General features: G+C 38.6%; 1 protein-coding gene across 3 annotated transcripts in view; it reads left to right on the top strand.

The window, feature by feature from the left end:
- Positions 1-921, top strand: part of eIF2beta (eukaryotic translation initiation factor 2 subunit beta) — a 28,592-nt gene extending 27,671 nt beyond the window's left edge. For all 3 annotated transcript variants that reach the window (XM_083135778.1, XM_083135777.1, XM_083135776.1), the window contains one exon: positions 498-921. In XM_083135778.1, the coding sequence (XP_082991904.1) occupies positions 498-542 (45 nt within the window). In that variant the 3' untranslated portion in view covers positions 543-921. The remainder of the gene's footprint in view (positions 1-497) is intronic.
- Positions 922-15,932: the final 15,011 nt, after the last annotated feature.

Genomic DNA, 15,932 nt, shown 5'->3' with positions numbered 1-15,932 from the left:
GCAAGTGCAATTGTTAAATTTTGTTTACATCTGACAAGGCCAAAAATCGTGCACTGTAATATTCATTTTTCATGTTTTTTCAAACATGTGAGGTGCATTTTCCTACCATATTTTGTCACAAAATAATGCAAAATTAACTCAAACAGGAAATGTAGAGGTTATTTACCGACAACACTTTCTGAAGTGTTGAGAGTTATGCAAATCTTGGAAAATTGATTAATTCTGCTGTAAATATTTGAGAAGCAAAAATGGACTCCCTTACACGGGAATAAACTTAACACTCGGAAAACTACATAAATGGGCTATTACCCATGCTTTTGACAAGTATAGTTTTTAAATCAAATTTGGGACTTTATTCAGCATTTTGTATACTGCATTTAATTTCAAAATGTGCAGTTTTTGTACCGAAATCTTGATCTTGTATTCATTATATATATGTGGTTCTAGTTATTGAATATCATGAGCTGTACTTAATATTTTTCTGTATCTTTTTCCAGGCTGTCACTGGCAAGAGAGCTGCCATCAGAGCGAAAACTGCATGATCAACAACTTCTGGTAATTGAATGTGTAAATAATGATACAAAGGGTGCACATGCTTCTAATGGACTGAAAACCTTTTTGATGAAATACCATGAAAATTGCTGGAACTCTAACAATGCCGGTTTCAACAGCAGTTGCCTTTTGTTCTTTGGTTGATGTTTCCCCACGGCCCCTGGTTCATCAGTTATTAATTAAGCAAGGTGCACATGTAAGTTTTCCAGTAACGTTATATACATATGGTGTGTAAGTGTTCACCTCTGATTGTTGAGTTATGTAAATGTGGTTGATGGTTCACCCTTTTTTAAGATGCAGATGTGATTGATATGCAGAAATTATTATAGCTTGTACATTTTATTTAATAAAATAATGTAACACTAGGTATTTTGTCTTGTTTCTTGTAAGTGTGTGTTTTTGGGGGAAACCTTTCCAAAGCAGATATGAAAGTTACTATCACTCAGGCATGTATCCAGAGGGGGGCTTAGGGGGCTTGAGCCCCCCCCCCCAAAAGTTTTAGGTTTACACTAGATAAAATGAGGTTTTTGGTTTCTTGTGGTGTGAAATAAAATAATGTGACAATAATTTAAGGAGAGAAATAATTATCGAGGCAAGACGGAGAATGTTCCGTAACCCTGTTATTGATAATAGCACGTATCCAAGATGGGGCACAGGGGGCTCGACCCTCTTCCCAGGAAATTTTTCAATTTAAGTTAGATAAAATTAGGTTTTTGGCTTCTTGAATAATGTGAAAATAATTTAAGGAGAGAAATTTATCGAGGCAAGACGGAGAATATTTTATACCCCCTGTTATTGTTAATAGCACGTATCGAAGGTGGGCATGAGGTGGCTCGAATACCCTCAGGAAATTTTTCAATTTACACTAGATAAAATTAGATTTTTGGCATCTTGAATAATGTGATTTATAAATCTGGGAGAAATAATTATCGAGACAAGACGGAGAATGTTATATAACCCTGTTATTGTTAATAGCATGATTTTTTTATATTTTTTACTAGATAAAATTAGGTTTTTGGCTTATAATAATGTGACGATGATTTAAGGAGATAGACAATTATCGAGGCAAGACGGAGAATGTTCTATAACCATGTTGTTCATAATATTGCACGTAAACTTTTCTTGCGCTTTCGGTGTTGTCGCAGCGCACTTGAACACTATGTAGAGACAGACTTGTCAGCATTTGGAAGCTGCACAACAAAGGTAGCGCCACACGTAGGGCGATTCGTTGTAATATCTAATCTCTGGAAGGCGGGAGAGGGCACGTTCTTGAATGAGAGGAGTCAACTAGTACTGGCAATATTAACGAATCGTTTTATCTGAGGAACGTTCTAGAATATAATGAGGATATAAATACGCGGATTCAATTTTTCGATTAGTGATCAGTCAGCGTCCTCTGGTTGCTTTATAAGATATAGTGATTCGGAAAATGAAGACATTGACGACTGCAGAACTTCCGGGACCTCAGTGTAATGCTAGTTCGGGTCGAGGGCTGAAGAGATCAAGCCCCCCCCCACCCCCCCCTGCCACCTCTCTCTCTCTGAAGTGAATATTTCAGCAGTACCGGATATTGGAGTGGTTTATTAAAACAGAAATAAGCTGCATAGATCAACTGAAAATCAAAGTTTTGAGTGATGATTTAGTTTTGCCAGAACTAAATTTCGTATATGCAGTCCGAGAATTTCATGGTATAAAAAAATACTTCAAACACTTAACTACCATAAAGAGACAGCCGAAAATTTTATGAATGTCAAGAAGAGAAAGCAAGAAGATGTTGCATATGTAGACATTTTAGGCGGAAATTGCAGGCTATACCAGGACCCGAATCAGGGCTCTACCAACTGAGCCACCTAGCCATCCTTGACTTCAACCGATTTTTCGTTAAAATGTCTACATAGTACATGTCCTGTGTATATCAAATCGTAAGGTTGTTGCCTGTATAGTGAACAAGCACAGAAAATATAGGAGAGAGAATAAAACAGGAGCATTCCCACCGGTTGAGGAGAATTTTTCTTCTTCTGTGGTCAACAAGAGCTACTATTTCGAGGTGACAATGACAGTGGCTTAATACGGGAGATTTCACACCGTGTCGCCTGAGGATTTCACAATTCGAAATTAGGTTTGTGAGGCCTTTTGTGTCGCTACGGTGTGAAACGTTGCTGTTGATTGGCCCATTCCAATGGACATGTATTGCCTTTTCCTTCGGTCTGAAACCTTCCTAAGTCTTCAAAATCGAAGTCACAAGGATGGAAAATTAGGGCCTTGTTAAGGTTAGGTGTGAAGGCAGGCAGACAGCACCGCAAAGGATCATATCCAAAACTGCAGGAAGAACGCATCTTACTTCAATCTCCAATACGGAATGATAAAAACTTGTGGTGAGTTGATTTTAAAAAATGTGTCCGAGATAAAGAGAGGCGTGCCCAGGATTTTCGGAAGGGAGAGGGGTTACGCATACTATTTTTGGTGGTCAGTCCTGATTTTGCCAATTTTTTCCTGTCTTTGACGTTCTTCTTTTTTTAAAGAAAAGGAATATTGGATCAAATGGGGTTATGACCTCACCAACCCTCCCTTCGGCACATCACTGGAGATTTGATCATACTGGGAGACGAAACGTTAGATGTGTTGGGAACAAAAGGTTTCATTGTGCATTTATTGTTTCGTGATCCAGCTGTATTCGAGAAGACTTCCTTTGTTTCGTGCCGATATATGACAAGACAGCGGAAGCTGTGACAGTCATTTTTGAACACTTGTGAATGCTAAGGCTTGAATCTGAACAATTTGGTAGGTTTCGGCTTTTATAAGAGCTGCAAACATTGGAGGACAAGACACGTTAGTAGTGTTCAGGATCGAATCAGAGAAATATTCGAGAGCTGTCTGTGTCAGTTGGCAGCCCACAATTTGAATCTCGCGTTGTCGAGTGGATTGCCCATCCCATGCATGTGTAACAGCTTCGTAAAAAAACACTCAAATACACCATAGATGTTTTTATGCCTGATGAGAAGAAATGGACAAACACACATACTGAGATGGTTCCGGCACACAATGTTAATGCATGGAAACAGAGGAGTCGGGTGGTAAAAAATGTTCCCGATTTCACGTTATGATTAAAATGACAGCCTTACAGTGGCGACGATTTAAGGGATAGTTGCTCCCCATTTTTTTGCCTCAATATTATGCCCTGTTAATGTTAAGCCTTGTCTACCAAGAGAAAATAAACTTTCCTTGCCCCCCCCCCCCCCCCCCGTTTTTGAACCCAATTGCCACCACTGGTCTTAAACATACAAGTGTGAGGTTCTTACTATATGCCTTAAAAAAATTGGTGTTGAGCCCCCCCCCGAAAGGAATTCCTGGATACGTGCCTGCTATCACTAATAGTGCGAAAGGGCTTCTCTGATGGCATAGTGGCAATGTTATGCTAGGAGGAGGCATGTACTAGGCCATGTCCCACTTATATTGAAGGGCCAGATCCAATTAGCTAGTCAGGAACTGTAATTTTTCCACCACGTGAGTGCAATATAGTTTCTCGGGATGAGGGGTCCAGTTTTGCCAGAAGTGAGTTTTGTCCATTTTCTGGGTCATTGTAGTGGCCCACATAGCAAGTACATAAATAGTATATGTTGAAACTTTGGCATAACTTAACCTCATAATTTTACCTTCTCCTGTAAAATAAACTTTTTGAACTTATGTTTTTATCCTGTTCATGACTTAAAAGCAGTGCTCGAAAAATTTTCTTCAAAGCTAGGTGCCAGCTCTGAATATCAGGCGCCAGGAAACCACCTACTAGCAATTGTGCATACTACAGTATGTGTCAAAAGTCGCGCAATCCAAACTTTAAAAATGTATATCATGAAAATCGTAAGAGATATTCACACTGGGTTTCTGCACTAAGCTAATCCTGTAGGTTATCACTGGGTTCATAAATTTATGTTAGCATTTATCTAAATAAAAGCAATTACATTATTTAAAAGAAAAACATTGTTAATTTGCTGAAAACATCTGAGAACTGATGTTCAACAATAAATATTAACTGAAAAAAATTGTGGGATCATCTGTTGGTGTTTGACTGGTTGTAAAACAGTTGCTTTGTGAAGTACAGCAGAAGTAGAACACTTTTATTGGAAAACCTCTTGCACAGGAGTGTAAGAATGAGTAGTAATATACTCTTAAGCGATGCAGACGCACTGCTCCAATGAATACGCCATGCTGAATCAATTAAAAAAAAAACAGGCACAGTGAGCGAAGAGAATTCAATGTAATGGCAACCTAGGATTCTCTCAAAAGAGTAAATTTCGGCACAAAATCTTGATTTACGGTTTTTCACGTAAATGTATAGCCAATACTTAGACACATGTTGCATGCGGCTGTTGGCAATATTTCGACCTGCTAGTGTTGCCATATACGGAGATATGTCCCAAAAATGGCACTTTTCACTCAACTCATAAAATTGCCAGTCAAAAAGTCATCAAATGTTGCACATGACCAATATTGGTCGCAAATGACAGACTGACATGCCATCAGTCATCAAATGTCTAATTATGACCCTTCGATAATTTCTTACATATTTTTCTTACTCAGAAATTCATTTCTGGAAAAATTTGAATGCTGTTTTCAGTCAGTTATTAATTTATATAATTTTCTGTATGGGGTGAACTGATAGTTTTAAGCATTGAAAAATATCTCAATGGATGAGGCTCTATACTGCAGGAAACCCGGTGTAAATATATCTTACGGTTTTCATGATCTACATTTCCAAAGTTTGGGTTGTGCGACTTTTGAAACACACTGTATAAGATGCTGAGCATCATGGTATTCAACAAATTGCTAAATCATTTGAGAAAGCAGGAAATGGGGTCTTGGAGGACAAAGGGTAAGAAATTGTTACGGACTCTTTGAAATGTTCACAACGTTGATAAAAAAATAATCATTTACTAACTTACTCTGTACTGCAATTTGAACTTAGAATCATCAAAATTTCGTACATATAGCAAAAGATCAGTCGCCAGGCTGAAATTTTTAGTTGCCATGGCGACCGGGATTTTTCGAGCCCTGCTTAAAAGTGTGATAAAATCATGATTCAAGAACAAAACACAGCATGAAAATAAAAGGGAGCAAAAAGTGTAATCAATGGTTTCAAACTTTAATCCACAGTGGAGGTACATTGCACAATGTTTCAGATCTCCAATTTTAATTTGCAGATCCATTTGCAATTAGTATATCTGAGCATGATGTGGACTTGAAACAAACTGAGAAACGGCTAGAAAGGGTCATTGAAACTTTAGAGTTGTCAAATCTTCAGCAAAGAAAAAAAAAATGTTGCAATGTGAGTTGACCATAAGTCAAATGATGTACGTGTAGATTACTTGTAACCATCATACGTAGACTTCGACAGCTCTTGCTGGATCATCGAGATACGTGCCCTTGAGTGGAGAAACACCTGCAAACACTGTTAGTCAGATTTATGGCAAAGTAAAAGTGAAATATCTTGAAGTATATCTCCCCCATTTTTTTTGGGGGGAGGGTCATTTGTTTGCTTCAAAATTGACAATTCAAATGACAAAGCATTCATACAAGTATGATGTTGAAACCAAGGTGTGGTGTTTACAAGGGTTGGGAAAGTGCCTGCCTAATTAAAAAGGACTGCATGAGAGGGACAGCTATCAATGCCATGTTGATTGTTTTATGTTAGAAAAGCACTGTGATTTCATTCCATATACCAACCTCCATGGTTAGCACAATGTGCTACGATGCCAGGGGTCTAGGATTTAAATCCCTGCCTGGGCATGTGTTTTTTTATGAGTCCTTTCATCAAATCATCACTCATTATTGCGAGTAACGAAAAGTAGCAGAAAGGCAATACTAAATAAAAAAAAAAAATTGTTTCACCCTAGCAGGCAGCAAAGACTTCTACCTAGAAGTTTTATAAAGCTTGAGGGATGATGTGTGCAGATCATCCATCGCCGTTTCCTGCCTCTGGCTGGGTCAGCATAGAAGTCAAGTCTCTCCATTTTTTCCTGGTCTTCCACCACTTCTCTCTTTACATGGTTTCCCAATCTTGTCCTCTTTTCCTAACACTGTCCGCTATCTGCTCTTGCCACCGACATCTTGGTCTCCCCCTTGGCCTTATTCCCACTCCTTGTGCATTGTAAGCTCTTGCTGGTAGTCTTTTTGCATCCATCCTCTTCATGTGTCCGATCCATCTCATCTGTGCCTGATCTATCCTGTCCTGAAGCTTCACCACCCCCCAGTGTTTGTCTGATCTCCTCATTCCTTATTTTATCCCTTCTAGTCTTTCCCAATATACTCCTTGAAAATTTCATCTCCACTGCCTGTGTCTTTCTTTTGTCTCTCTCTTTCATTGTCCAAGTCTGTGCTCCGTACGTATTTATTGGCACATAGTATGTGTTGTATATTACCTTCTTGCATTTCATAGATACATCCCTGTTCCATATTAATCTTCGAATGCTTTGATATAGTCCACCACCCATTTGTCCTCTTCTGTTTACCTCATCTATTCTTCCACTTCTCTCAATTATGCTTCCTAGATATTTGAAGCTCTCCACTACCCCCAACTCTTCCTTGTCCATCTTGATTCTTGGTTCATTTCTGGCTCTGTTTCTTGTTATTAGTACCTCACTCTTTTCTGAACTGAATTTCATTCCCGTTCTGGTTTCCTCATTCCAACTACCAAGCGTCTCTACTTCTTCCCTGTTCCTCCATATTATTAAGTCATCAGTGAACAACAGGACCTTCATCACTTCCTCTCCTCTCTGCGTTAATTGCATCCATTGTAATTATGAAGAGCAGTGGGGAAAGAACACTTCCCTGTTTTAGTCCCATTATTTATACTGAACCTCTCCATTCTTCCCACTGGTGTCTTCACGCAGCTCTGGTTGGCCTTGTATGTGCTCTGCACTCTACACACATCTCTTCCTCGACTCCTTTCTCTCTTGGAACCTTCCAAATCTTTGTTTTGTCCGTACTATCGTATGCCTTTTCTATATCTAGGAATGCGATAATCAAATCATTTCCATACTTGTAGTGCCTTTCCTGCATTTGCCTTATCAGATGTACTGTTGATTTGCCTCTTCAAAATCCATACTGTTCCTCTCTCATGTTCAGCTCTGTTACTTCCCTTATTCTTTTCTCTAATATTTTCTCATATACCTTTGCTGAGTGGCACATTAGTGTTATTCCTCTGTAGTTTTTACGTTCCTTTGTGTCATCCTTCTTGAATATGGAAACTATTAGTCCTTTTGTCCAATCTCTTGGCACTTCTCTCTTGCGCCACACTGTTTTCATCACCCTGTACAGCCACTGCACACCAATCACTCCTGCTCCTAGTATCATTTCCACTGACACTTCATCTATTCTAGGTGCTCTAGCTCTCTTCATTCTCTTCAGTGCTTCCTCCACTTCTTTCCATGTGAGATTCACATTTTCCTTCCCGTTTTCTTTTTCCCCTCACTTCTTCATGTTCATTTCCTTTTTTCACGTTCAGCAATTTCTTGAAATGATTTTTCCACATCAGATCATAGAAATGTTTATTATTATTATTAGTTACTACTACTACTTTACATATCATAAAATTCAAATTGAATTGAGAATACTTTGCTGTTGTACACAAGTTCAGACTCTAGTATACTATTTATACTATGGGCATGAAAGACGTGGTAATAGATAATACAGGTACACATGTTTTCCGCAAAGCAGTTTTAAGTAATTTTCTATGGATGGTGGCAGTGGCTACCGAAATTAATAGAAATTACTGAAAACAGCTTCGCGGAAAACATGAGTACCTCTATTAGATAGAAACAGGATTCGCCTTTCTTCTTTTCAATAAACATCTAGCCTATCACTATGTTGAACAGTTACTTTTTCACAATGCACACATATCTTACAGTCAAACATCACTTAATCTACTGTCCTTCATGGTACCTCTGCTCCATGTGTTTACGTGCCGAAGGATACTGTAAAATAATAATAATGATAATAGTTGCTGTAACTTACAGCCTGTAAGTCACAGAAAACAATATTTTTTATTATAAAATATTACTACAATATCACCATTCGAATTACATTAACTCTTTCCAGAAATCTCAGGGGGTTCTACTAATACCAATATATTCAAGCAGACTTATACCAGTTCAGTTGTAGGCATATCTGTGTTAACCCAAGATGACAAGATCAATTGGAATCTACTGTAAAGAAACAAGGGCAATGGGACTCGATTCACTTACCATGAGCCACACAGACACAGTTGCCTTTTAAGATTAATGGACCTCAATAGTAGTAATCATAATTTTAACTGTACTATTTCTTTTTGTAAAATACATCATAATCATAAAATCCTCACCACATTTGAAGAGAAAACTGTTTTCAACACAAATATCCACAAACTTCAATACAGAAGGAGAATGAACTTTCACAAAATTCACAAAGAAATCTGTGACATTTAACTCATAAATGGTACCCTGTACAGTCAACAGCAAAGTTAATGGTAGGCAAATTGTCCATCGTTATTTTCATTGCCTTTTATTCTACATCTTGTGATGTTTTAAGGAATGAAATTATGTTGGTGCGAAACAGGCATTGCCCTCTGCTTATTGAAGTCTTTATTTCAATTCATTATCATGATATTGTGCAATACAGACCGAATGAAAATAGTGATGGACAATTCGCCTACTGTTTCTTTTGCCGTTGGGTGTACAACTGAAGGAGGATAGATATGGAACGCATGACTTTTTATTAGGAAGTAGTGATAAGTGAGGATATGAATGCATCCTGGATCCCACCTCCTGAGGTTTTCTCACATTTAAGGGCATGCGATACAATTTCCACGGCAATCTTCCCAAGCCCTTCCGTCCATGGCAGTGTGCCTACTTAGCTCTCTTGGAGCCAGATCTTGAAATTTCGTGCACTCTAGCCGGACCCTGTGGTCGAGTGGTTAGCACATTGCGCTGCAACGCCAAGGGTCCTGGGTTCGAATCCTGCTCGGGCTTGGTTGTTTGCGAATGTCCATTCATCCATTTCATCACTCATCCCCATCTTCACAAATTAACCAAGAGGCACAAAACGCGAAGTAAAATAAACTAAATCAATCAATCAATCTTTCGTGCACTTGTTCGGCTGTGAACTGGGACGCCCACCCTTGTGCCCCACTATGATGCCATCACTGGTTCTGGCCCACATACACCAACTTTTATCATAATTAAACATTTTGCACGTGACGTGATATTGTTATATTGGCTGCGTCGCCCCACTCTCTCTTATCTCCCTGCTACTTCTTTATAGCGCAATGTTTGACGTGAAATTGACATAATATTGTCATCAGGGAATTCTTTACTTTCGATTTCATACCACCATCGGTGGATTATTGAGATGGGTGATGCCGCCGGATCTAGATGTTGAAAACTAAGAATAAATTGTCATCAATTTAGAGTTAACGATAATAGCAGTGCCCCACCCCTTTGACAACTAACATTACCCTAGAAGGCACTTTATCCAGCCATCGTAAATCTAGCTCCATGAGAGTCAGTTTTAACTCCATTTAAGGTGAAATTGAGTTGTTTTATGCCCATCAGGTTTGGCAACACTGCCAGGAGGCAAGGAAAAAAGCATTGATCATATGGGAGTATGATTTGATTCATTCTCTTGTGAATATAAAACTTCCGATGGAATAGAAAGAGATGTCAATGGAAAGAGGGCAGTTTGAAGATGAATTTCACCAGCGGAAAAGTCGAAACTTCCATTTGATTAGCCGTAACTTGATGTTGAAGTTGATTCCCCATAAGGAATACATGGGATTCCGATAATTATTATTCATCATATTTTTCAAACATTGTGTCCAGCTTAATAATCAACATAACAAAATGTTTGCACTTGCAACATAGAGAGAAATTCATACTCTTGGATACACCCAGGGTTTGTTTTAGTAGCAGTGCCCATTCGGGCAATACTGAAATAAATGCACAATTGGTGCGTAATTGTATCTCCTCACCTTAAAGTGTTTTAACAGTCAAAAGAGAATGAACTAACTTGTCACAGTATAGCTGAAATTCAACTCTGCAATTTGTATATTTTTCATAAAATCTCCCTTTAACCTAAAATTGGACCTAAATTTTCCTGCACCAAGGGAAATTTCCCTTCATGCAGCAAAAATGCTTCTGCCAAGTGTGGGATAGTAAGCAGGAAGCAACAAGCAGTTTCTGGCTGTTTGCAGCTGTGGAACTGACCCTGCTGGCCCAGTGTTTTTAAAAAGCCACTCACTTTGCCTCTCCGCGTATATGGGGAGAGGAAACCTGGTTGTCAGTCAAAAGGTTGCGATGTTGAATGATCAGTGGCTTACATAAACCGGTATTTAAAGTTCTTTAAATAATTTATTTAAATTCTGGTTTAGAAACTTCTTTTAATATACTAATGTCCAAAATTAATGCAATAAACGAAAATTCTTTCCCGTGTGTTCATTTGACCACATAATACGATCAGGTGATAGTAATATTTATGATGTCATAGACAACTGGTTTAAGATAGAAAATAAACTAACCTTAATGTGCCAGGATTCAAGGGTGCCCCCCCCCCCAAAAAAAAAATCATGTCTTTTTTTTCCCCCAAATCATATCATTCGTGCCCTTAAACCATATCGTAATCCCCACAAAATATTTAATTACGACAGCGTGTCTATCGAAAGTAACTTTTTCTTAGCTTTACTAAACATTATAATTGATCTGCCCCTCCTCCCTAAACAGGGGTGCCATCACTCAAGACCACCCCTAAAATTGTTCTTCATAATCGAGAATATTGCGTGGATCCCACTTTAAATTGTAGGTTCAGTCCCGATTAGCCTTAGAGTGCATAAAGTGGACTTAAAAAACCAAATAAATCAATCGAGAATATCGCTTGTCTTGTAATGCAGCTTTAGTATAAAAACTTCATATTCATCTCATTAAAGTGCCAAACACGCATTGTAGCAACAAATTATTGCAATTTTTACATCCATTTCTTTGCAGGCTTTGAAGAATATTAATTTAATGGGGTGTCAATACTTTCTTAAGATCCCGAGATATTTAGTCATTTCCTTTTTTAACATTCGGGGTCGAAAACGTGTGAATGCCTTATCGCTAAATACAGTCTCCAAAATGTAATGTTCGAACTCTCTCTCCACTGCAGAAATCCCTTGACAATCTAAGATTTAACACTTTATCAAGGGCTTTCTATCTCCCCCTTTAAATTTCATACTCAATCCTACCACCAAAATTTCCATGCCAATTTTAGACTTACTGTTAATATTGAAGAGTAGATATTGCCTCCTCCAAAAAAATAATTCTCAGTCTCCACACCAGAATTTCCGCAAGAGTCTAAGACAATGGTAATACACAAGAATTGGATATCCCCTTCAATTTAATGCTCAATCCCCCTCTAACTAATTTACTTGCCATAATCTAAGACCTACGGTTGGATACTGTCCCCCAAAGTTTAATTCAGAACCTACGTGTCAATTAAGGCCTAATATATAGGAGTTCGATACCCCCCCCCCCCCCCTTCGATAATGCCCTAAACACTTTAATTTCTTCATCTAATGGATTAAATATGGTGCATTTAAGTTGTAAAATTTTTACACATATTTTGGAAAATATATAATGTTGAATTTTATATTATTTGAAGGGAAAAAATCCCCCAAAAATCTCGATGGCGCTGGCGCAACCTGCGCCATAAAACCCCCCTGTGGCACCCCTGCCAGGATTTATCAACAAAAAAATCAAGATAGCAACAGGTTATCAACAAAAAAAATCACACGAGGAAAGGATTTCTGTTTGTTGCTTTAATTTTGGACACTAGTGTAGTTTGTACAAAGAGCAGTTACCCATATATTAAAGCTAAATATATACAAATAAATGAAAAAAGTTGGTTTACCAGCGGTAAACATAGTACAGGGTTAACGAACTTAGTAATAAGTTGCGTTTTATACAGCGTATATTGATACACCTGTAGATTTAATTGTATCTTCTGCAAATATGCTGTATAGAGAAACAAACTGTCAGAGTACTAATTGAGATGAGTGTACCATGGAGAATATGCCACTGAAATTGAGAATGTGTAGTAACACACAACGATGTGGGAAATTTATTTGCCTGAATATGAGAAAGGCTTTGGGACCCCTTGTAAATATTTATTAGGAAGTTAAATTTTTAAATACCACACACAAAATGAGCAAGTGGTAAATGCAGAGTTTGAGTGTTTATTGGGTGACAGTAAGAGAAAGACTGGCTAAGCAACTGAAGTTTCATGTTGCATACATAACCATAGACAAATTACAATCTAAGTTTACAACAAATGCTGTATTAAAGTATAAGATGTGGGCTTTTCTTTTTTTTCTATTTATGGCCATCTGTGAGCAAGTTTTCAGCATTTAACATGAGACCCAGGTGTCAAGTTGACTGGACCACCTGCTTATTATGGCATACATCATGGTATGATAGGTTATTAGGAATTCATTTGACCACCTGCCTAACACAATAATAATAATAAACACCGAATTGTGTTATCTGTGGTGAGCTTTGCCTCATATCATAGAACTATTACTGTTGATATATCTAAGTCCACAGACAGTAAACAATAAGACTAGCTCTTTCTATTCAGTGCTTACCTAAAAGAATTTTCAGTTTGAATTGTGCCATTGTTGACCCAGAACATCCATTTCTTAAATCAAAGTTTTGCATGTAAGTGAGGCTCTGTTCAATTTCTGGATTATTATAATATTCAGGAGCACAAGAAACACTCCAAAGCCTCTACACCTCACGTGGATGGCTGCTACGCCACCGGATCTGAGTTTTGAGAAAACCAAACCTGGACCACAACATTTGGACTCGGTCAGGTGTCGCTCCTTATCTCCAATTATCTGAAGAAAAGCAACATATCCCAGCCACCCTACTCACTGGACATTGCACAACAGAGCAGACTTCTCTCTCTTGCACAGAGAACCTTCAAAGGGCATAGTTTTCATCTACGAAGGAGATCAAGGCCTGCTTGGTATTGCGGGGAGAAAGGGAGGGCACCAAACTACAATCCTTCCTAGGGTGCCAAATGTTCTAGCCATGGGGGCTGAGTCATCTCAGTATTGCACGCTCCTAGGGGCGAAGTGCGGAACCATTCACAGATGCATTGAATGACGATATCTTCTGTAATTTACCCACAATAAACTCACGAAAGAAGGGAGTTCTTTTTGAATAACCATGGTGAAAAAATGGTCTGAAAACATTTAGAAACCCGTACCTTGTGCTGTTCTAATTTATGTGGATAGTTTCTTTGGCGTTAGAAATGGTCAGAGTTAATGGTCAAGCAAGTTTAAGTCGAATATCCTAACAATATCAAAAGAATAATTCTAACCAGGCTCGTACCCAGTGAAGGGGCCATGCACCACCCCCTCGAGCTGTAAAATTTTTAAATGTGAATCTATAAAAAGCTACAAAAATAACATCAACCATTTTTCAAACTTGTAAAATTTTCAATTTTGACCTTGCATTGCCCTAGAGGCTGAAACACGCCCGCTCCAATAAAGGCGATTTTATTATTATTATTATAAATGAATGTGTTTGCTGTGTAGAGAGACAGTCTTCGGAAGTCTGCGATATTGGGTACTTTGTTTTATAACCATTGATGCAAGGCTACCAGCATTCATGAGCATCCAGAAGAGGGGCCTCGCCCCCCCCCCCCCCTTGGAAAATGGAAGTCAACCAAAAAATATATATTTCACGCATATAATTTCATTTCAGCCACAATAATATGTGTTAATTATTGCACGAACATGATAAATTCAAATTGGAGCAATATTTTTTGAGCGAACAACACTATTATTGGGGAAAATGTACTTTGTTTGCCCCTCTGGAAAAAGATACCTTCCTTGCCCCTCCTTGGAAAAAAATCCTGCGGACGTCCATGCCAGCATTGGAGTGGTATGGAGGACAGTTTCCCCTCACTATTTCCGCTTTTGCTCCTGCACTATTGCCTCTTAATGCTAAGCCTTGTCTACCTAGGCCCGGTGGAGGCACATAGTGGTTTGGATCTAACTTTAAACTGTAGGTCCAGTCCCAATCAGCGGCGTATACTCTGGGTCATCTAGGTAATCGCAGATGACCCGGCTATATTTCTTTTTTTAAAAAAAATATACATTTCTTCGCAATATTCTTCCAAACCAGTTTCCATGCATACATTTCTTTGCTTCCAGCGTGCGAATGCTTCCAACCATTTGCCGCTGACAATGTCCGGGAACCTTTCTCCAGCCAGTGCAATGACGTCAGGGTGAGATTCCACTATCTTCCTTTACAACCCTTGGCGAGGAGAGAGGAAAGAGGGGGAAGGAAACACTGCTTCTCAGGCACGGTGATTCCGTGGCCAGGGTAATCTCCTTCTGTTGAGAGTCCACCGGTCGCACTCTCCACCCCCAGAGCCTTTGCAATTCCCTCCGCTGGCAACCTTACAACCCTCCTCCGCAATTCTCTCCTGAAGGTTTTTGTGTCATCGCTAAACATAGAAGCTGTGTTTTTTTATGGCGGAAATTTCTCAGGAACGAGAATTTTGGGTTCACAAATTGCCTTCTGTAAGGGAAACAGGGAAAACATTCCCGGTAGAGTGCGAAGAACAGGAAAATATGAATAAGGACAAACCAATTCTACGATAATTTTCAATTTACATTTACTTCTGTCTTGCTGATTTCTGTTACTTGAACAGAAATTTATCAAAAGGAAAAAACTTAAATATTGAAGATGAAGCAAACGAAATTAAAATTTAAAGCTTAAGCAATTAAAGCACCTATATGCTGACTCCCCCATACTTGTATTTACAAAAATAGTGATTGTTTCTTCTCTCTAATCTTCAAAAGCAGCGAGAGTACTTCTTTCACGGAACTGAATATTAAAGGTAAAGATATCAGAAATAAATTATATATATATTAGTTAATTTAAGTTGCTATTCCGCCTCCTTAGATTAATAGTGATGAAGATGAACGAATTAAACATATAAGGAACAAATACATCAGGCGCGTAGCCAGGTGGAGGACTCGGGGGGCTGAAACACCCCTCCCCGAAATCCTACATATATCTAATTTAAAAAGTGTAGGCTATAGTGGTAATTAATTTTTCTTCATTAGCAGGATTAAACACCTTGCATAATACGTTGTAATAATCTGAGATTCATCATCAGGACTTCTACTCCCACTTTTTCAACTTTGTGTGGCGACTGGTAATAATGGATGAGTACCCTCCCCACCCCAACCCCGAAATAAAATTCTGGCTCGGGCCTGCAACGATTCGAACTTTGAAACCTGTCATCGCAGAGAATTTCGAGCTCGGAAAGGGAATTTTTTTTATCCTTCATAGGGAATTTCA

The sequence above is a fragment of the Lepisma saccharinum genome, chromosome 14 (assembly GCF_977018435.1).
Source record: "Lepisma saccharinum chromosome 14, izLepSacc3.1, whole genome shotgun sequence".
NCBI lineage: Eukaryota > Metazoa > Arthropoda > Insecta > Zygentoma > Lepismatidae > Lepisma > Lepisma saccharinum.
This window is presented reverse-complemented; position numbering and strand designations above follow the sequence as displayed.